At 29.7% G+C, this 24,020-nt stretch overlaps 2 protein-coding genes across 3 annotated transcripts; one reads left to right on the top strand and one right to left on the bottom strand.

Moving 5' to 3' along the window:
- Window positions 1-479: 479 nt before the first annotated feature.
- Window positions 480-23,407, bottom strand: LOC132935534 (uncharacterized). Its single transcript, XM_061002126.1, has 13 exons — window positions 22,856-23,407; window positions 13,219-13,348; window positions 12,534-12,652; window positions 8,722-8,860; window positions 6,595-7,040; window positions 4,923-5,061; window positions 4,703-4,863; window positions 3,327-3,465; window positions 2,483-3,189; window positions 2,148-2,295; window positions 1,867-2,021; window positions 1,612-1,798; window positions 480-1,483 (listed from the first exon to the last, which is right to left on the bottom strand). Exons 1-13 carry the CDS (start codon window positions 22,944-22,946, stop codon window positions 982-984), a joined length of 3,063 nt encoding a protein of 1,020 aa, XP_060858109.1. The 5' UTR covers window positions 22,947-23,407; the 3' UTR covers window positions 480-981.
- On the top strand, window positions 14,234-18,550 carry LOC132935535 (zinc finger MYM-type protein 1-like). 2 transcript variants are annotated; one of them, XM_061002128.1, is made up of 11 exons: window positions 14,234-14,935; window positions 15,017-15,088; window positions 15,205-15,450; window positions 15,514-15,632; window positions 15,736-15,857; window positions 16,241-16,399; window positions 16,500-16,993; window positions 17,065-17,223; window positions 17,326-17,530; window positions 17,702-18,009; window positions 18,227-18,550. In XM_061002128.1, the coding sequence occupies exons 1-11, from the start codon at window positions 14,804-14,806 to the stop codon at window positions 18,341-18,343; spliced, it is 2,133 nt and encodes a 710-aa protein (XP_060858111.1). In that variant the 5' UTR covers window positions 14,234-14,803; the 3' UTR covers window positions 18,344-18,550. The 2 variants fall into 2 exon arrangements, with proteins under 2 accessions (XP_060858111.1, XP_060858110.1); XM_061002127.1 differs by having other exon boundaries at window positions 16,031-16,399.
- Window positions 23,408-24,020: the final 613 nt, after the last annotated feature.

Genomic DNA, 24,020 nt, shown 5'->3' with positions numbered 1-24,020 from the left:
ATGACGATTAAATTCATCAATATACAATGTAAATACATAATAGATGGGTAATTAATAGTTTTTTTCTTATACATATTTTATTTCATGTTTATATTTTCATATATTTAACAAAATTCTGAAATTAATGAAATCGTAGTTTTTAATTTTCTGTCCAGATTTTCATTTTGGTCCTAAACGTATGCAAAAAATATTTTTAATATAAAAATAATAATTATTTTTTATATTCTTTAACTACTCCCATTTTAGTATTACTTTAATTTTAACGTAAATACTTTGACTAAAGCCATACTTTTAATTATAAAATAACAGATTTTATACTTTAACAGTAACACATAATTATAATATATATGTATAGGTACATGAAGTTTTAAGAACTGGATAGGAATCACAATCAACAATCTTATTTACAAATCAATTTTTTTTTAAGTATTTTGCTTCAATTGAGGAATAAAAACATACATTGAGATTTAAAAATCAATAGTTGTAAAATGGATTAACATTAAACTAATATACAAATTAGAATTCAAAAAAATAATTCCAATATAAATATTAAAACAAAATGTAAGTAATTAGTTTTTCAAAAAAAAGCTATTAGGTTATTGCCTGTCATGATTGTTCTTTTTGGATTCATGTTCCAAGCTCTAGAATTCATTAAGCACCCGTTCACGTATTACTCCTACGAGTTGTAAGCCCAAAAGAGCGTTATATAAAAGTGGGTTTATGAAAACGAGGGATTGTCGTCGTTTACAGAATGAATTAGTACGGCTCGATAATTACTATCGTCCAATATGGGTCCGTTGCGTGTATGGAGGCTACTCATATGGCTAATCCGTTTCTCAGAAAGTTTTACATTTAACGCGTTAATACTAGATATAAATTATATACAATTTGACGTGACTTGATATCCGTTTCGTAAGGTTCGATGACAGCAGGTGGTCTCTATACAGTATACACTATACATCCACCATCGCCAAGCGGACGTTATGTGTAGACTACTACTGGTCTTTTTCTTGCAAAATAGTTCCTGAGACGATTGCTGTTGTAGTTGGTCCCGTGATACGAGTACAGTCTGTTAGTCGAATGGGGCTTGTCGGTTACGTCTACCACCCGAAAACCGGGTAGCAGTTCGAGGTCAGGTTTGACGGTTTTTGACGAGGCAGTGGCGGCCTCAGCGACAGGTTCTGGTGACGAGACTACATTGCTGCTGACGTCCGTCGATGAGGACGTGAATATTGACAGAAATTGATCGACCAGCGACTGTTCGTGTTTGACTTCAGTCTGCGTGGTATTTTTGTTTCCGTTGTGGTCGTTGGTGTTGCTGTTGTCACCATGGGGTGGCAGAGGGCTGGAAGGGTTCTGAGCGACCGGTGGACCCGTGTGATGGATGTACGTCATTGGCCAAGTTTGTGGTGGTCCGTCCGTTGAAGGGAAATACTTATCGCTACACGGTCGCCACTGATCTGTGGATTTTCCCACGTGACACCTATGTGCATGAGAGAAAAAATATGTTAAAATCCATCGTACCACTCAACTAAATGTTACTCTTTTTGTGATTATTTTTATAATATTTCTTAAATATTATGTTCTCCAATCTGGCCTCTATTAACTTACCATGGATAACTGACCCCTTCGGAATAACCGCATTTATGATCAGGCCGACAACAGTAATCCCAATCGCCTTGATCAACCGGGCAAGACCATATGCCCATGTTGACGTTTTCAGTACAGTACGAACCAGGTCTGCATGGTTGTCCGTTGACAGTGAATCTCATCCATGTCCACTCCAATCCACCAGAAACTATTTATGAAATTAAAAAGAAATTGTATTTAAAAGTTCAAAGATATGGAAGGATGTTTGTTTCTCACAGCCATTGGTCGGAGGGTATTTGGCTACAGGTGAACTGAAACAATGGACTTCGTTAAAATCCCATGTGTACAATAAGAATTGTTGGTCTAGACTGAAATGTTGGTTTGGTTTCAAATCTCTCATCTCGATGTCACTCAACTCGCAATAACCTCCACTACACAACAACGGAATAACGTGAAACACTAAATGTTACGTGGTAAATGCACATGCACCATTATTATATTATAATAATATAGTCTATTCACCATTTGGTGTTAAGACTAAGAAAATCTGTACCTACAAGTAGCTGAGTGTAGAACACCGAAAGTATTGGCTTTCCCTGGCCTTATTGCACTCCATCTTGCACTGGTATTCCGATTCAACAGTCATAGACTTTTTTATGGCTGACGGTAATAGTCTGGCAGTACTTCCAAAATTTATGTAACACACTGAAAACGAAGAAAAACAAAACGCGAGTGATTATTTATTATTATTATGTCCGGGAATTCAGAGGATTAGAATCAGAAATTATAAAACACGTTTTTTACTTATTTTTTTGCGTTTAACGTAAACTTGGACAACTATTATTTCTTATTTATATAAAAATGTATTAATTTTACAAAACGTCTGTCTTACGCTTTTTTGCCGTCCCATAGATTGTCGGTACTAGGGTGGGGTTCTGTCCATATGGATTGAACAAATCATTGTACACACCTCCCGGGACTCCAGGCAACCTGTTCGTTGGTCTGACAGACATAGGAGTGTATTCTCCTGGTATCTGAAAGAATGTGGTAGGTGGCATGGATGGCACGTAAGAACCCGTAGGTCTAGTGGGTGTGTTGAAGACAGTAGGCGTGACGGGGTAATATCCGGATGGTGGTGATAGAGTCGACGTTGGTGGGAAGTACTGCGGTGGTGGTGATGGTGATGAGTGAGGACCGACGGGGTAGTATTGCGGTGGTGGTGGCGGTGGTGGTGATGATGGTAGTGGCGATGGTGTTGGTGATGGTGACTCAGGCGGTACTATGGGGAAGAATTGTAGTGGTGGCGACGATGGTGGACCGTACTTTGGTCCATACAACGACGGCGTCAGTGGAGGAGGCACACCGTACTGAGGCCGGTACGTGGTGAGCACGGTGGGCGTCAGGTCCTGTCCGGGGACCAATGGCCACCCAGATTGCGGCAGAACCTTATCTAGTTCACACCCGCGACCGTAGCTACCACGATTGTAGACATCGCAACCGGAATCTTCAACGAAGTGTTTAACCGGGTCCATGTCGAGTACCGGGTAATCAGTCAGGTAACAGTTGTCTGACCATTTACCGATGACGGGCGGCCCACGGCTGTGAGACACACATGGATTACATGATATACCTCATAAGTTGGTCACACGGTTACAATTTACAATATATTAATATGTATGTGATGAACAGAGCACGTTATTATAGGTAAGTGTTGTCACGTCGTAGCATATACATACCGGAAGCTGAATACCCGACAAGTGAAGTGTTTTACGTGGAGGCAGATAAGTTCACACTCGTGCAAATTCTCCGTCTGCACCGAAAATTTTACTATGGACACTTCCAACGTCAAACCACTCCGGATTCTTTCAAAACAATCTAAAATTCATATTTAAATAATAAATATCTATAACTTAATAAATATTGCCCAATTAACATAAAAATTTAAAATCATAACTAAATTCTTTTTTTTTTTGAAACAGTCCTAAATTTTTAATAATGAGAAAGAAAATATTTTGATCAATGTTGGACGGTACTTAGTTAGTATTAAAATATGGACTCAATTAGCATTATATTTTAAATTATACTGGCCTCAATTACTAATTAGTTAGTATCTTTAAAAGCCACTGACTTAATTCGCTCTAATAAAAGGTTTTATATTAAAACTCAGTTCATATATAAAAATATAAAACTGTAAAACGGAACAGACTTTGTTTGTACCAGGCCGTATAAATCTAAGCGCAGCTCTGGGTTTAATTATAACTACTGTTTGAATCAATATTTACAAATGTTATATTTATTTTTAAACTATTTAAAATAATCATAGAAATAGATCATAGTATGGCTAGTTTCTATTTTACATAGCCGTTTCAGGTGTCATGTACACATAAATTATTATATAATATAATTTTATATGTGTGTAATATATTATATTAAAATATGAAGTAAATAATTTTAAATAATAATAATAATAAATTAGTATATTTTTCGTTTTCCAAATACATTGAATTGTGATTATTTGGTGTATGAATACTAATTTGTGTCTTTTAAACTACGGGTATCTAACTTTACAACCACTGGCTTTTCACTATTTCCATGACCTCCCTCCATAATTAATATGCCATTAATAAAATTTCACCCTCTGCTCCATTAATGACGCTCTAAATAAACCGACAACAATGTAAAAAAATATTATTCATAATTTATTATACATTTTAATACAAAATATAAACATTCATAGAAATTCCCAAAATAAAATGAATTAATAATGATCTCAACTTAAAGTGACTAAATTTTAGTTTATTGTTGTGTTTAGTTTTTTGACTATGGATAATTGTTGCCATTAAATTTTACTCTTGTCACTTAAAAGTTAATATGAAAAAACATTGACTTAAATAAAAATGATAAACTCTTTGTTATACCAACTAAATAAATTATTTATTATTAACCAATAAAAAATAATATAATTTATATATTATGCATTGATACTTTTATCAATTAAAAATATGTAACGTAAAAATAATATGTGCATTTTATTATGGGACTGATTTTAATATTTTAGTTGTTTTTACGATATTGACATGCAGATTAACAAAAATCTGTGACTTATCCTCACCGGTGTCCCAATTTTTCGCAGGTTGACAACCTGGCTGACTGAGTTCGTTTCGTGCAAATACGTCGCAATCCCTGTCCGGAACTAAATCTTGGAAAATGTCCAATTGTCTAAGCATTTTATCGCCCAAATGACAATTGTCCATAGAGGACGTATAACTATATCTGTTGGGGAAAAAAACGATCAACCTTATTGTTGTCCGTTGATTCGTTTTGTACCTCACCTGTAACTGAATATATTGCAAGTGAATGTCTGCTCATTAGCACACATGGTCTCACAGCCGTAAAGAGACGGAGCGTTGGTTGATTTTATAATGTTTTCTTGCTGCAAATGGTGTCCCGTTCTAGCTTTGATGAAACACTCTGCGGAAAACGATTTACATTTACGTTATTATACTATTTAAATTAATATTCAAAATAACACATGACTTTGTTGACAAGCGAAAATAACATAAACTTAAAATAAAATAACTGTCACAAGAATTTTTAATTGTCTTCCCCACATATAACGATGGCTATACAGTCAATTGGTCGTATACATTTGGTCACAAAATTATAGTCTAAAACATTATTATTAAAATTATTTTTTAAGTGTAAAGGAAGCAAAATGGACAATGGTATAGTGTAATTATACAATAAAATAACGATCAGTGATTTATCTTATTTGAGAATATCGACTTTAATACCTAAAATAAGTACAAGTATTAAGTACATTGCAACTCGTATCAAAAGTAATTTACATTTTAATTAAATAAGACTATTAGGTAATTTATAAGTAATAAAATGTATACAATTAATAATTATAGAATAGAATTAAATATAAAATGTATATATTATATTATATTTTTCGAGTTTTGAACAATGTGTTTATACGACCTTGGAAAAACTCCTGCCCTCTTCCATTCCCTTAAGTCACCTTATACCCAGGGCTTTCAAACGTTATAATAACGTTATGGTTATAATATTATATATAAAAAAAAAATAAATGATTGAAATTTATAAAGGTAATTATAACGGAAAATGATAATCAAAAGTAATGAAATACCGCAAAACAAAACATAACGATTAACAAAATATATTATACATCTTTAAACAAAACATATCGCAAAACGTAATTTATAGAATATCATTGAACGGTAAATAACACTAAAAGAAATATTTTAAAATCTATTTATTTTAAAAGTTTTTAAAAAGCTATTGGTTTCGTAGAAACAATTATTTCATGCAAACAATCTAAGAATTGATTATAATATTATATTCCGTATCCGAGCCATTACCTACCCGCATTAGTTGTTATTTTTAAATTTAATAGGTATTAACACTATTTTAAACAACGATAAATGCAAAACTTGTATAACTTTTTAGTTCTAAATAACGATAAACGCAAAACGTGGATAACGTTTTAATTCTGTATATTGATAAACGCAAATCTTGGACAACGTTTTAATTCAAAATAACGATAAACGCAAAAATTTTTTAGCATAAAACAACATTTTTTTTTCAAATGCAAGTTCTGTTAATACCCCAAACTGGATTTAGTATGGGTCAAATCTATTCCAAAACTCGCACAGCTGATAATAACATTATAATACTCGTATTATTGCACACGAATATTGTAATATGTGATACATTAACGATCCAATTAAATAATGAAATGCATAAATGACCCCCTCCATTTACCACAAACATTATATTTCTCGTGCACAGTAATAACCTAAATTACAGAGTTGCCAATCGGTTGAATACAGCTGCTAGTGCTCATGTAATATAGGACAAACTGGCAAAATCAATGACGTGAACTAAAATTGCCTATCCAAAACGCCGCGTTGCAATAAGTTTATTTACGGTAGTGGGCGGGTGTGTTATAATATGTTACCTTTTAGATGACATACTAACCGTTGATCGATGCCGGAAGTCGGTTCACCGTCGTCGCCGTCAACGTCGGTTGTATGTTATTGAACAGTAACCGGACGTCGTTGTTATACCGGTCGGTCGTTCTGACCAGAGACGCACCGCCGCCACCACTGAAAAGTTCCTGCACGCCTGGTTTCAACTGGTCATAGAAAACTCTGTCACCACCACCATACGCCACTTCGTTGCTCTGTTTCCACTGTGTACTGAGGTCTTGCCATAGGTCCTGTTCGTTTCCGGACCCACCCCACTTGCGCCTCTGTCCGTACGGATTGGACAGCTCCGTGTACCGACAGCTAGGTGAAGCATTCACATTTTTCTCGAAATAATCGTATTCCAGGTCTGATTGGAAGTCCAGGGACAGGTCTAGCTTGTCAGAAGGTACGGACGATAGTTGGCAACTGCTATACGAGTCCAACTTCATGTCGTATCTATACCATAAAAAAAAACACTTGGTAAAATTATGCAAGTTACGTCTATATTATATTATATTATATAGTAATATAATTATTTAATTATTTTATCGATGTCATAACGATCTTATTTTGTGATGATAATTATTTATTTTTTAAAGTATTCAAGTTGAATGACTATTTTTTAAACATTACAATATTAGTATATTAACAAGTCGAGTAAAGTTTAATCTTGAGCCATTTGTTAATTTTTCAATAACCATTTGCTTCTATGATATTTTTTCTTCTTATTATCTTACAATATATTATATATATAAGTATTGCTGTACTTTTTAACTACTGTACGTATATTGTTTAAATCTACAAAAATGTATTTATTTTTCTGTGTAACAATTTAGTTATTGTCAATGCTAAATAATAATAAGAGGTACCTAAATAAAGATAATTTATTGACTGAATTAAACTACATACAAATCTTAAATACATGTTTATATTATTGATTTATTTTGTCTATTCAATATCTTAGTGCATGTTCGAAATTAACTAATATGATTTTAAAACAGAGCTTGCATTTGAAAAAAAAATATTGTTTTACGTTATTTACAATTAAAACGTTATACAAATTTTGAGTTTATCGTTATTCAAAATTTAAACGTTATTCAACTTTTGTGTTTATCGTTATTCAGAATTAAAACGTTATACAATTTTTGCGTTTAACGTTATTCATAATTAAAACGTTATACAATTTTTGCGTTTATCGTTATTTAATATTTAAAAGCATTTAGATACCCGTTTTAAAAGTACACAGGCCGCAATTAAAAAGTATATGACTATGACCTTTTTTGGGGACATAATTTCCCTATTCTGAGTTTTAAGTAGGTATTGTGTAATTTTATTTATTTAATTAAATGGGTTAGATAACCCAATTACATATTATTTACAAAATATAGAGTACAGTGATACAGATTAAATTACAATATACATAGTTCGTAAAGAAATGGAAACAAAATAAATGATAAAACAGTAAGATGATAATTAATCTTAAGTTATAAGTGATAATGTATTATTGAATTTAATAAATTGCCTAGGCTCTAAGGACTTTATTATAAAATAATAAATATAAAATATACAATTACACAAACACTGACGACTGAACAAATCTGAGCAAACTGATCACCGAACACAATAGTTGAATAACTTGAATGGTATAAATTCCGACCGTAGTACAGATAGTACAGTACAATATTATCAGAGTATCACTATTATTAGCTATTGGTAATTAAATTATTCTATTAATACCTTCTTATTAAATTTTAAAATAAATCTAATACGGGATCTCTCGGATAGGCCGGATACGGGATAAAATTAATTCTTGGATCGAATAAATAATTGAATAATACTAAGTATTATTAAATAATTGGAAATTAATTATTTTGTTTAATGGAATACAATATATACCGTTTTGCGTTATGTTTTGTTTAATGATATATCATATATTTTGTTAAACGTTACGTTTTGTTTTGTGTTATTTATTTATTTATGTTTATCGTTTTTCGTTATAATTACGTTTACAAATTTCAATCGTTTTTTATCAAATATAACGTTATAATCATAACGTTATTATAACGTTTGCAAGCCCTGTTTTAAAATAATAATTGTAACAAGGATTAAAATAGTTATTATTAATAATAATACAAACCGGAAGTTAAATCCTTCACAACGAAATTCTTTTTCGAATTCGCAATATATTTCACAATCTCCTTTTGAATCAGCTGGTAGAGTTCTTTGAATGTATTTATCGGTAAGACGGCGTCCTCCCACGAGCTTAATGAAACACGCTATTCAAAAATAATATAATATTATATGTTGTCGATGTAATGAAGATTTAGCCATAAGGTGTGTTGTTTTTTTTTTATAGATTTTTAGATTGTATTAATTTATCTTTAAAAATATATATTGATTAACAATTATTTTATTTTAATGAAATACAAACTAAGCTTGAAACTTCTAACTTAACAATATTGTGTTTAGTACCTATGGCATTGTAACTTTATTTACTACAGTTCTAAGTCTCTAACTAAACGTTTATTTTCCAAATTCAATCTATCACTTGAAACTAATTGATTGAAAATCTACCATTCACAGACTTTTAGATCGAATTCTCTAAGAACAACCATAGTCTAATTAATCATATATCATTGATGCAATTTAAATATTTCTATGAAATATAGAAAAACGATAATTATTGTTCACAAAAAACATCAATACTACGAGACTAATAGAGATTAACATTTCGAATGTAATCAAAACTAGATGATTTTATCGAATTTCTAGTGAAGTTGATTGGTGACCTAAACGGTTATGCTGTTTAAAATATTATATGCACAGTTATTAAGTGTTTACGCACAATTTTGTTTAAACATTGAGATTAAACATAATAACTAATAAGTAATAACAATATGAATTAAAAATATAATAAAAAGTTTATCGCAAAATATTTTCAAACGCGTATTGATATTTCTAACCAACATTAATATAATGTTTATACATAATTATTATACATTATTATATTACAGCACTACCTACTGTATCGATCGCTTAATGATGCTGTGTTCACATTTCCCACACATGACGGCAGTCTGCGGGTGATAACACGTCCACGCTTGTCGCTTACGTAAAACGTTAAATTCGTTATTTCGCATGAGACATAGTATAATATATATAACATACATTACAGCAGCCAGTAATCAGCAGAACCATATTATTGTTCTAGTGTCGAAAATTATTCATACAATAATATGGTTTGCAATATACCTTTTTGTTTTTTTTTTTTATATAGGAATAGGTGTTTCGTGTTACAATATTATTATTTTCGCATTTTCATATCGTAAGCAAAATATTACTATCGTATTTGAAAAATTAGATATCACAACGTGATCAGTTATCACTATAAATATTATATTGTTATTATAGAGATAGCAATTGAGATGTCTATTGATACACGGATACCGAAAATTTCGATGTTGATACTTTATAAATCGATAAACAATATAATTAAAAAAAAAATTTATTTGTTAATATTTTCATATTATTGACTATTGTAATCATCACAAAGTTTTTTTTTTGGCTTCTGTACTTATTAGGTACATGAAAATATTCAAATACATTCTAATATATTATGCACAATATATTTCAATATTTAAAAGTTTAATAAATTATTAATATTTAACTTAGTCACGTGATATATTTCTTCTCTTATAATTGAAATTGAACTTTATCTCCATAAATTATGAAATAAATAAATAAAATTGTATAAATACATATTAAGTATTATCGTCAGAATCAGACATTTTCTGGGTAAGTTATAACAAAATTAATGTAAGTATTTGTTTGTTACATAAATATATTTTTAGATTATTGGAGACTAAACAAACTACATACTATAATCTCCACAGGATTTAGTATATATCTACTATAAAATATACTTGAGTTTTATTTTATATTTTTAAATCTCAAATCACAATATCTATGAATTGTATTCGTACCTACAACTTGTCCACCTAGTGATGCATTATGGATTTGTAAAGCGATTCGATTAGAATAGCAAGGTGACCAGTGTTAGGAACAGATAACAAAAAAATCATCTAGATAAAGATAAAGATCATAACACTAAATGTTATCTAAGATACAGATAAAAGATAAACAAATCAAATTAATCTAACAAAAAGATAAAAGATAAAAATATTTTATCTAGATAATTATCTAAATATTTAAATAACAGATAATTTTAGAAATTATAATTAGAACAACTAATTTAAAAAAATATATATACCGACATGTAAGTACACAAAATAATACACATACAAGAAAACCCATGGCTAACGGCCGTTCTTGCCGGGCTGGTGGTGGGGTCACCGGCCACTTTTCGTGTCACGTACTATTAGTATTATTATTATTAATTTACATCATTGAAAAGGTATTTACGAGTATTGTGTATTTGTGTATACGAAATAATGTTTATTATTATTATAAATCATGTGCAATTAAAATTGGTTTAGAGATTGTTTATAGTCCATAGATTTATAAATATAAAACATAAAACCCGAAGTATTTAAATAGCATCTCATGTATTGCTCGTCAGACATATCAATTGTCATTAATTTCAGACGCATTGCAAATACGGAAAGAATTGACGGCTGGTTTATTTTTATTTCTCAATGAATAATATTATATTCCATGGAACTTTGTTTGGGACGGTGGTGGTTATAACTTGCCATCTGTTCTATTATTCGTATTGTAATCATAGCTTAAAAATATTTATAAAATTCTGTGAATTTGACATATTTGTTGCGACAGTAATATATTATTATAGGCTAATTACATAAATTAATTAGTATATTATATTATATATTATTAACCGAATACAGAATATTAATTACTAATAAGTAATAAGTACTAAATAGGAATAATTTATAGTCTTTTCAGAATAACGTCATATATTTTTAGCCCTGGATGTTATTTTACGTACAAGTTGTACCTCAGATAGTGAGAATAAAAATAAAACATTTTCGAACAGATCTAGCTAATTTTCTTCAAAAAATTTATCTTGTAAATTTATCTAGATAAGTTAAATTTTTATCTAAAATAAATACTTAGGTAACTTATATTTATTTATCTAGATAAGATAAAAGATAAAAAAATTATTATCTGGATAATTTATCTAGATAAGTCCTAACACTGGTCAGTGTAACGGATGTGATACATTTTAATTCAATGATAAGTCGTTTCATACAAAAATCATTTCTGAGCGGAGTTAGTGTGCCAGACTCTAGTTCTAAATATATTTTCAAATTATAATATTTAATTTAATTTAATTAATTAACGCAAATCGGCAATTACAAAGTTAATAATATATAAATTCAATAACATACATGTTATACATAAAAACAATCTATACAAATCGTAGAAGAAAAGAAAAAACTAGAAAATATTACAGCATTCTAGTTGTTATTTATATACAGCGGTATCAAATGGTAAAGTGTGTTAATAAAACTAAGGTCTAGCTAATTTTCTCCAAAAAATTTATCTTGTAAATTTATCTAGATAAGTTAAATTTGTATCTAAAATAAATACTTAGGTAACTTATATTTAATTATCTAGATAAGATAAAAGATAAAAAAATTATTATCTGGATAATTTATCTAGATAAGTCCTAACACTGAAGGTGACACATGCACTTGATATTCAGGTATAATATCGTCACAATTCACAACACACTTATGTTATCTATATTTCAAAATATTAACAATATAACGTTTATTATTATTTAATATTATTATTTTAGGGTCACTCACTCGATTTTGAATTGTGTATACACACAATAATGTATATTATTATAATATTATTTAATGACCGCGTCATTGTCGACTGACAACACATCATTAAGTAATACAATAATTTTTTTTTTGAAGTCAATTTATGTAGATAGATACACACTATTATGTTACTCACTTGTTCTATCTCTGCATTGCAATATTTTCATGAAAAGATCGTACTCCGGATCATCGTACGGTCCCGATTTTGGCAGATCTAAACCAAGCAGACAAGTGCCATTTCCATTTCCGTTTAATCTGGAAGATAAAAAAACTATCACATTAGGTACATAGGTAACGTTTATTGTTCTCAAATTTATTTCATATAAGTATATAACTTTTTGGGAGTTTTCCAACATCCCAGGTGCGTCCCGATTACGTCCCGAGAAAAAAAAAAGTCATATTTTTGACGTAGCCCGAGTGTATCCTAGTTCATTTAGAGTTAACCAGGGCACACCACGAGGAGGTGAACTAGCTTATACCTCTAAACTTTGGTTACCTACTATTATTTATTTTATTATTTTAGATTACACCCATTTTTAAAAGTTTGGGTGAGTGTACTAATTTTTATAATAATTGTTTTCATTTTATCTATCATCGTCGATCGTCGGACCAATATCTAAGTGTTAGCCGTAAGTGTTATCCGATTAGTTTGTCTAAATAGGTACCTGTAGCCTGTAGGTACATCTGTGGAATGAAGACGCACTAGGACTTATCGATTTAATTTGTCAATAAAACTGCGGACGCACTAGGGATGTCACCAATTCTTTGGGTAAAAAAAAAAAATGATACGATATTATTTTAAACTGATCATTTAAACTCACCCATAACTGTATGTGTTGCACAACATTCGTTCGCATTCGTTACTGCATTGTTTTATATTTGTGGTAGATATTGTTTTTGTTACATCTGAACTATTCAAACGTTTTCCAATGGCCACTCTTTCAAAACAATCTGTTTGAAAATAAAACCAATTTAATTATTATGATATTATTTTTAATATAAAATGAAATATTATCGTACACCGTATTGCAATACTGTTGGAGTACAGGTGTATTACTAAGTAGTGTTTTATCTGCTACAAGTTTAATTGTATTAATTTTATAAATTATATTATTTGTTGCAGGGTTGGTGCTTTATAGTTTGGTAATTTAGGTACCACCTATTCTACATTGCTTTACTACATGTTTAATGTTAATAGTTTATACCATCAGATCAGACTATTTTGTATTACACTATTCAGTTCTTGGAGAAACAAACATACAATATATAATATCTATATCTTCAATATCTGAGTGTACCTGTATTAGGTACATTCAGATATTTAGGTTATTATCATTATTTTGAACAAAATATTATAATGTGTAACAATGATTAATTTGTATAGGTTTATAATATAATATGAGTAGTATAGTATAGTATATATATTATTATATATATTATAAAAATGGAAATTAAAATACATATATTTTTTCTGGAAACTATCGTACATTTAAAATATTAAATGTGATTATTATAATATTACATTATACTTCATAATATGTCATCACCTGTATAGACTAAAAAATATGCTATTTCCATACATGAACAACATCACGTGATTGTTATTTTTATCGTAACCGTTCATTTATATTTTATATATGATTTAGTAAGATTGATAACTCGACATATTATTAAGACGTCGATGATGCATAAGGGCTAAATATCAAAATCTAAGTATAATATAATGACATCATAATATTGGGAAACAGCTAAACAGTTAGTAGCCGCGATTCGGGCGTGGAACGACATATGCTTTGTACAATATAATATTATACCTACCTAGGCTGATCAGTGGCGGTCAAACGGGGGGGGATGAGGGGGATAGATCCCCCCCCATGAATTTTTTTCAATACCTATTTATAACAATTTATAATAAAGCATTACATATTGTTCTATTTTTTTTTCTAAAAATAAATTTCGATAGACTATATATGACAAGACTATAATAATATTATTATCTAGACTCAAGTTTAGGTACTACTAGTTACTACTAGGATATTATTATTGTTATTAATATTTAGTTGTTTACACAATATATAATATTATGGGAATCCCGTATTATCCTACTCGATGATTAAGAATTTTCAATAACAACACGCTCTACACATTTCCAGAATATTGCCGATACGGGCGATTACATTACGATCGGTAGGTATATTTTTCAATACTACGTAGTCGGTTGAAAACTTGAAACATTGATTGTTTATTATTTGTCATAATATTAGTTATCATCTATCATCGTCTTTCGTACACGAGTTTTCTACTGTGTGTGGTGTGTCCGTGTAGTGTACTAAAGTGTCAATTATACAGTCGGTGTTTTTATTATTGACTATTGTTTATTTTACATTTTTATTTTTTACCATTATTATGTCTAATAAAAGGAAAATTACTAGTTATTTTGATGCAACTTGCTGTACTTCTAAACGCTCGGTGTCGGCAGATGAACAAATAAGTAAGATCACTAATATCGTTACAGAAAATCAAGTTGTGGACTTAGTGGTAATATTTATTTTATTAAAATTAATATAAATGTTTTATTTATGAGGAAAATGGGAATTTCGATTAAAATTATTGTTCTAGACTGTTGATTTAAACGTTCATGACATTGGATCCTACATTAATAGTACCTTGACCGATGCTGATAGATATTTGGTAAGAATTACAACTTTTGTTAGTAATTTATTATTTATTGTTTAGATTACTTCCATGTGTAGTTATAACTTATAGTTCATTATTACCTTCAATTAATACAACTAAAATTGATTCAGATTCTTAAAGATGTGTGGATACCACCAGCTACATTTCCATTTCCATTACTTGATTGTAATGCCAAAAGAGGCTTAAAATTCAAACACCATTGGCTCAATGCTTATAAATGGCTGGCCTATTCTGAAAAATACCAAGGTGCTTTTTGCAAATACTGTGTTGTTTTCTCAACAAATGGTGGTATTGGTGGTCAAAAATTAGGAACCCTTGTATTGGAGGCTTTTACTAACTACAAAAAAGCTATAGAAGTATGTATATTTATAAACAAATTTATTGAAAATTTTATTTATAATTTTTCTATATTTTGATAGGTGTTTAAGAAACATGCAAATTTGGAATACCATAAAACTGCATTACTGAAATCTGATAACTTTTTAAATGTTTATTTAAATAAGAGTTCTTCGATTATAAACCGTATTGATAGTGAAAGGTACATACAAATAATAAGTATACCTATTTAACCTTTAATTAAATATAAATAGAATATAGATGTAAGAAATATATTTGAACTAATTTTTTAATTTAATTTTTAGAATGAAACAAATTGAAGAAAATCGAAAGCGTTTAATTCCAATCATTGAATGTGTGATGTTATGCGGCCAACAGGAAATAGCTTTAAGAGGTCATAGAGATTATGGTCCTATTTGTTTCAGTAGTATGTATATTATATAATACTATATAGGTAGCTTACAACTTGTTAAGGCTCAAGTAGAAAAAATAGTTAATGCCAAAATTGTATTAGACTGTTCAATACTTTAATAGGAGTAAATACTAAAGAATATAGTTTTTATTATATAGTTATAATATAATATAGTATTTATTGTTTAGGTGAATCAAATGAAAACGAAGGAAACTTTCGTGCTATCTTGAAATATAAAGCTAAAGATATAGATTACATGAAAACCTATTTAGAAACAGGCTCTAAAAACAAATATATTAGTAATCGAACTCAAAATGAGATAATTGAAACATGTGGAGATATTATTTTAAAAAAAATTGTTCAAATTGTCAATAAATCCGGTTTTTTTTCTGTCTTAGTCGATGAGACAACAGATGTTTCGGTAAAAGAGCAACTCACCTTATGTGTCAGATATTTAAGTGGATCTGGAGAAAATGTGTCTATGAATGAGAGCTTTTTAAAATTTATTGAAGTACAAAGTCTAACAGGAGAAAATCTGGCTACAGTTATTCTTAATGGTAATAAATAACAAGATTATTTTATTTTATAACAACTAGGTAACTCTTTTATTCATTTAACGTTTGAATTGTATGCATGTAAATTATTTTTAATTTTAAGGTTTGAATGCTTGTGGAATTGACTGTAATAATATGGTAGGACAAGGTTATGATGGAGCGAGCAATATGTCAGGACATTTAAAAGGTGTTCAAACTATTATTAGGGAGACATACCCTAAAGCATTGTATGTGCATTGTGTGGCTCATAGCTTAAATTTAGCTGTATCTAAAGCTAGTAATATTCTACCAATTAGAAATTGCTTGGGCGTTGTAGAAAAAATATACTGCTTTTTTAATTCTCCTAAACGCCAAAATGTGCTTTTAAATACAATTGAAGAAAGTGATCTAGACCCAAAAGTAAAAAGCTTAAAGCGGTTATGCGCAACAAGATGGGTTCAGAGGTATGAAGCTGTAAATGATTTTATAGAGCTTTTTAAGTTTGTAGTGGTGTCCTTGGAAACCATTTCTAGTTGGAAAGATACTAGTGCTACAGATGCTACTATTTTAATTAAAGCGCTTGATTCTGAATTTTTGGTGTCACTTCAAGTAGTAAATGTAAATTAATAATCTTTTAAATGTTATATTTTATTTATATAAATCATTTTAAAGAAAATAATTGTTTTTAGATATTATTTTCTTATAGTTTACCATTGTGTAAATTACTACAAAGTAAAGGCATTGACTTAAAGGAAGCTATAGATCTTGCAGGTGATAATGTTACAATACTTAAAAACTTAAGGAGTAATATTAATACAGAGTTTAATCAAATGTTCAAAAAAGCACAGGTAATTATGATTACTTTGATTGAAACTTAAATATTTTAAATTAAATTTGGAAGTGTAAAATTTTAATTATAAAACATTTATGATAATTTATTATTTGATTAGAAAATGGCTGAATTCTTGGATTTCGATATTAAAATTAAACGAATTAACAAGAGACAGATATATAGAGATAATTCTATCATAAGAAATGATGGTTCTACGCCTGATTCTGAGGAGTATTTTCGAGTATCCATATGTGTCCCTTATATTGACTTCTTTATAAGTCAATTGGAAGAAAGGTTTTTGGCTCACCGTAGTATTTTTAAAGGTTAATTTCCTATTTAAATAAATAATAGTTCTATACTTCATACTTGAATAGTTCTATTTTAAAAATTAAATAATCAAATAAAAGTAATATATCATCTAATTTTAAGTTATTTCAAATTTAATATATTTATTGCAAATTTAGTTTAATTGTACTTAATATTAACTTTTCAAGGTTTTCAATGTTTATTTTCAAATGATTTTGAATTAGAAGGTTTTGAGGAATTAGTAAATTTTTACCTTTCTACTGATATTGAAACTGTGAAAGCGGAATTGAATTTATGGAAAACAAAACTTTCACGCATAGGAAAATCTCCAAGAACAGGACTTGATGCTATAAAGTTCTGTAGACGTGAATTATTTCCTAATGTGTTTGATTTATTACAAATATTTTGTACACTTCCGGTATCAACCGCAACACCAGAGAGAATGTTTTCATGCCTTAAACGGTTGAAAACATATTTAAGAAATAGTATGGTAGAGGTAAATATTCTGTATTGCTGTGGTCAAATATTTGTACATATAATCTATTGGAATAAGTATTAAATTAATAGTTCAAACATAAAACACTATGTTTAGGACTAACTTTTTAGGTTTTGTTAATTTCTTTTGTACATATTTCAATTATCCTTATGAATTTTTGAAATGTCAATTTAATGCTTTATGCTTATATGTAAATTGTATAATTTTATTATTCTAGAGTCGTCTCAATGGCTTGGCCACTATGGCTGTTCATCGTGGGGTTATAAACATTACATCCAACGAAGTACTGGATGAATTAGCAAAAAAAAACAAAAAAATAGATTTACTAATATAATAAAAATATTGTTAATGCTATAATAGTATAATATATTTATAAAGTCGGTATACCTAACTAAGTTATAAATAAAGTTTGTATTTCCCATAATTGTATTAATTGATATTAGAATTAGACATAACCATAAATTATATTTTTAATGATAAAATTATGGATGTTAAAAAATTAGCCATATTATCCCCCCCCATGACAAAATCATTTGACCGCCACTGAGGCTGATAACAAAAAAATAATATGCGTATAGGATGTGCATGGCCGCATGAGGAACTATATTATTATTGAAATATATGACCGCGTTGCGCAATGGTGAGCGCTCGGATTACGCGGCACGTTAAAGTCTCCACACATCACACGCGGTTCACGAATGACTATGAAGGTATTATATCAGCGTGTCAATAACTACCTCTCGGACTCCATCTGCTGGAATGTATCCGGGAACGATGGCGCTTTTCACTCACAATTAAACGATTTAATTTGTCATACCTACAAGGCTGCTGTGCCTAATTTTTTTTTTCTTGGAGTTTTTTGGCAGTGATATGGTTGCGTACACATATTATACGTATTATATAGGCGTAGGTAGAGGTATAGGACTTCCGCCAGTACGAGGAAATGTTTCCGAAACGGCCGGCGTTTTCGTGACCACATATATCGTATAGGTAATAATAAAATATTATATAGAATAGGTGATAATGACGTTTTGAATACATTTTTCCTTATAAGATCGAGATTTTTAATGACAAACGACGATTATGTATAGCACGGTTTCTTAGGATGCGATTCAAAGAAATGTAATTTTATTAAGTTGAGTGCGAGATGTAGGTAGGTAATAATGAAATTATTATAAAAATCATGGCTCTCTAATATTATGTTAACACATAATTTATAATTTATGATTTTCCGAAATCATAATTTTTTAAAGGCGAGACACTCCTTATATATATACCTAATCCGGTGACACATGATTTCCTTCCATAGTTATAAATGCGAGAAAACGGGAAAACGCGGTAGTAGGTAAGCCCTGTGTATTCTCGTTACTGCGTCTATATGACTATATATATTATACAATATATACATATTATATTCCATTAATGTCATAAGTGCATAGCTGAACAAGTGAGTACCTATAATATTATGGCAAGGTTATATCTACGTTTATGCATAGAATGTAATCCGCATAAATGCATGCCTCGCTAGCGTGTATAAAAACCTGGAATATACATAATTATATTATATTATCATACAAATTATAAAATAAATCTTGTAATAATGAATTCAAATAAAATTTAGCATTTTAATAAAAATACGTTTTGCGAAAAGAATACCCAAACGTAATATGATCAACGACAATGAATAGGTATTAAACCGTGAAATCGCATATACTGCAGCTAATAGCTACCACTGTTTGTAATCCAGCTTTTTCTCATTCTTTCTTTCTTACACAATCTAAATTTTTTTAGGTACTCGTATATTAAATATGTATACTTTGGTTTATTTCAAATTTTAAAAAAATAAATAATTCTATGGTTTTGTGATTACACACTATAGATGGCCATTAAACCATTTATTCAGTTATTTAAGTTATGTTATTCATTTTCATCACTTATATTGAAAAATGATTTTAAGTAAGTTTCAATATACCTATATGCAAAAGTCTGTTAGATGAGTAAACAATGTACATGATTATATTATTAAGTAGCAATATATATTAGTTAAGTAGTTTACGGATGAGTATAAACATTAAACGAGGATAAACATTATGATACACACGCAATGTATAATATAATTATAATATTATACATATATATATATTATAAAATACAAATTTTGTTATACCAATTACCTATACTTCTTTATTTATTATCAATACCTACTGCGGCACTTGCGCCCGTATGGGCGTTTACCCAAATAAATAAATACCTACAACTTAAGCTCACGTTTGTACTTCTAACTTTCTGAATATAGGTAGTAGGTATATACATAATACCTATAATAAATAAATAAGACCCATAAGGAAATAAACCATAGTCCTTAAGAGTTTCATTTTTGGAATATTATTAAAATACAATGAACATAATAAAGTTGATGGGTACCTATCAAATTATATATAATCGAGTGTTCATATTATAATATAATGTGTTTTTCAAAATGTTTATGCAATTAAATAATTTTGAAAACCAAAACTAATTTTTGCGGTTATAATATCTATTACTTACGCATTTTTACTGATTTTTATAGATCTAATATTTAGAATTAACCACAGGAAAAAATATACCCACCTAAGAATTACATGCTTTAAAATCCTCTAAATGCCTACATTTGGACAGCTAATACACCCGCATACGTTTATATTGAAGGTGTATAATATTTAATATTGTTAGTAGAAAATTATTTTATTTAATTATTAATATACCTACACATGCGCGTTGGGAAACGTATTAACGTATTTTTTTACAATTATTCATGGAAACAATGTCGTACCGATATAGGCACACAGTCTGTGTTTCGGAGGTATGGGTTTTGGAGTTTCTCATAGCACGTAAACGTAAACGACGCAATTAAATCGATTGCCAAAATTCGACCTTGAGGCTGTAAAACTAAATTAGGTACGTACCTATCACATCCAATGGCACGCAACGATTATCAACACATTTTATCAAAACGTTATGTTATGGCTCAATCAATTCCATTATTTTTTCTACATTCAAATGTACACATATTTTGGGAATTGGATACAAAAATAAATATGAAATCGCAATAAAATAAATTTTAATTTTTGACCTAATTAATAAGCAATATGATGTTATGTGTCGGTATATACGACCTCAAGTTTCACATTGACTGTAGGCACACACTGCAGATGTATATTAAGAAAATACATATATCTGGTTTAAGTATAAAAGTATGCTAACTAAGAGCCGCTCAAAAAACAGTATTTTTAATTTTACGATATTATAATATTATTGATTTCAAACATAAAATTTATCGTTTAAACGACTCAAGTTTTATATATTTTTATTGTGTACATTTATAGGTCCAACAAACGTACTTTAATGTATACAATTATACGCTGTTTGAGAAAAAAATGGAATCAATTCACATTGGTACTTAATATATTATGATTATTGCAGATTATAACGACATTAATACGATTTAATCAATAAAAAAAGTTTAAAAGGTAAAAAGGTAGGAAATTAGTGCATGTCCGGGAATTTAAGTACATTCATTATAATATCTATATAAAAGCAATTAAGAATAATTATGTAAAGTAATACATTCTACATAAACTCGTCAGAATCATTACAATTTCAATTTTATATTGGTAGGTATAATTCTTAATTAAATATTAATTCATAAAAATTAAATTTTGTTTCCTCAATAATCTTATACATTTAAGTCTTAGTAAATATATTATCATTGCAGTATATACTTCATTTTAGAATTTGATTATTAGTGAATATCCATTCAGCGTTATATCAGCGTCACATCGGAATTATATTATTAAATAGCTGTGCGACATTGTGAATATTCTATACTTCTGGAGAAAAGTAAAATATTAGTAAACTCTACTGCTGAAGCTTGAAATATAGTTATTTATTTTTTGATTTTCTTTCCAACTTACAATAAAACACTAGTTATGTCACATTTATATATATAGGTAATTGCAAACAAATAATAATTGAGGTGCATGTTCTAATATTTCTATAAGTAATTTATTAATTTTGATTGTTCTACATAAAATATTTTATAAATAATAATAATATGATATAGATACTTCTGATTTTCACATTATAGATTTTTAATTTTACATGTATGTATTCCTAAGTTTTGGGAATCACAAAATATTGATTTCAAATGCGTAATTAACTAGATACAAGTTTAGTTGCTTATTGCTTTCGAGATGTGCCAATTAATTACCAATTAAGTTAGGTACTATTTAGTACTCATCAAACAAATTATTTTTCAACAGCACATAAAGTTCTTAAATAAGTTTTAATTCGTTGTATTTTAATTAACTTTGTTATTATATTGTATTATAACGATAGTTAAACTGTTTAATATCTACTGGTACAGTGGTACTTATATAATAATATAGAAAATATACATCAAAATTCATAGATAATTCATTTTGCCGGTAACGTGTATAATATATAAAATATTAAAATTGTTATTATAAGTTATAATAATATGTAATACCTGTATATTAAATTACCTAAATAACCTGGTAATCAAAAACAGTGATTACAAATTAGTGAACTAAAAGCGTTCTGAATAATACCTTTTATAGGTTTATTGTTTTGGAACTTTTGTGTACCGAATAGTTTTGATAAATAGAATAAATAATTTTCTCTAATATTTAGAATGAACTTCAGCTGAAACAATCTGTGCACGGTTAAATCATCATTTGTATGACGATTGCCGTCACGATTACGGCGATGACATTCAAGTAACAACATTACGATATATAAATAGTAAAGTTTCGCGTAATTAGTAAAAAATAAGAATGATACAGACCGTTGATGCCCTGCAGGTTGATAAAAGAGCCAGTGTTGGTGACGGTGAACACGTGGAACAATGACACGACATAAGTGCCGAACGTACGCATCTCGAGACCCGGCAAAAACGCAACAACAACAGGAAAACGAACCGGAAGTGGACGTAAAAGCCGCAGTATAATACTATTACGATGTACGAAAAAAAAAAAGGTAAAGGTCCAAAGGCAATCACGACGACGGCGACGACGATTAAAGACTCGACATTGTGTACATATTTTTTTTACATAATGTTTCAATGCATAGTTATTGATCGGGTCCCGATCATCGCACACACATAGTAGCTATTCGCTGGAAATATTGCGCACTCGTGAGTGTATGTTAATAGGAAAATGTATAGCCACGTCTTGTCGTATTGACGTGTCACATGCTAAAGACGTGTGCTACAGACTTATCGGCCGGGCGCGATATGCACTACACGACGACGGTATAATATAGTTCAGAGCGGTCAGGATATAAAATGTCGTTATTTGGCCAAATACCCATAATAATTAACACCTGTATGACGAGAACAGTAATAATAATATTATCCACCACTGCCACTGTGCCACTACAACACGGTATACATTATAATATGTACCACTACCTATCACTCTGCTGTAGGTTATGCCTGTACCGCCGCCGAGAAACCACCCGACCATTTATAATTCGGCATATCACAAATCGTTGTCGCTCCGGGCGTGAAATCGAGCTCGCACACACGCGCACAATGTCTTGAGCAGCAGCAATAAAAAAAAAATCGATGATAAAATCGGTCGAACGCGTGCCGCCGCCGCCGTCGAGGACAGACAGATTGGCGGCAAAACCTCGTGCGTTTTTAGTCGAAACGTGTACCTAGCGTGTACCTACCCACGGACGCGGTGGGTTATCCCGAAAAAAATCTAACCACTACCTAGGTTTCAACGTATTTAGATAACCTAGGACGACGACCAGTAATTAGTTACACGTGTGTCAAATAATTACGTAAATGGGTTACATCATTGTACTCGTTTGTATGATAATTTAAAGATATAATAATATTCACTGTCACTTTTCATCGAAAGTATCATAATATTATGACGTTACATTTAAATTTGAACTATTTCCATGATTTCTCCACGATTCTACGATTTCCATGAATATATTAC

This window comes from Metopolophium dirhodum, chromosome 1 (genome assembly GCF_019925205.1).
Source record: "Metopolophium dirhodum isolate CAU chromosome 1, ASM1992520v1, whole genome shotgun sequence".
Lineage (NCBI taxonomy): Eukaryota > Metazoa > Arthropoda > Insecta > Hemiptera > Aphididae > Metopolophium > Metopolophium dirhodum.
Note: the sequence above shows the minus strand (reverse complement) of the source record. Positions and strands in the feature narration are given on the sequence as shown.

Excerpts from the sequence above, each read along its gene's own strand:
- LOC132935534 (XM_061002126.1), bottom strand. The coding sequence starts at position 22,946 with ATGCGTACGTTCGGCACTTATGTCGTGTCATTGTTCCACGTGTTCACC. Across the intron at positions 5,062-6,594 it reads ACTTCCGGCATCGATCAACG|AGTGTTTCATCAAAGCTAGA; the intron begins GTTAGTATGTCA and ends CGTTTTCCGCAG. Across the intron at positions 1,799-1,866 it reads ATACCCTCCGACCAATGGCT|TTTCTGGTGGATTGGAGTGG; the intron begins GTGAGAAACAAA and ends TTTCATAAATAG.
- LOC132935535 (XM_061002127.1), top strand. The coding sequence starts at position 14,804 with ATGTCTAATAAAAGGAAAATTACTAGTTATTTTGATGCAACTTGCTGT. Across the intron at positions 15,633-15,735 it reads AACCGTATTGATAGTGAAAG|AATGAAACAAATTGAAGAAA; the intron begins GTACATACAAAT and ends TTTAATTTTTAG. Across the intron at positions 15,858-16,030 it reads TGGTCCTATTTGTTTCAGTA|GTGAATCAAATGAAAACGAA; the intron begins GTATGTATATTA and ends TTTATTGTTTAG.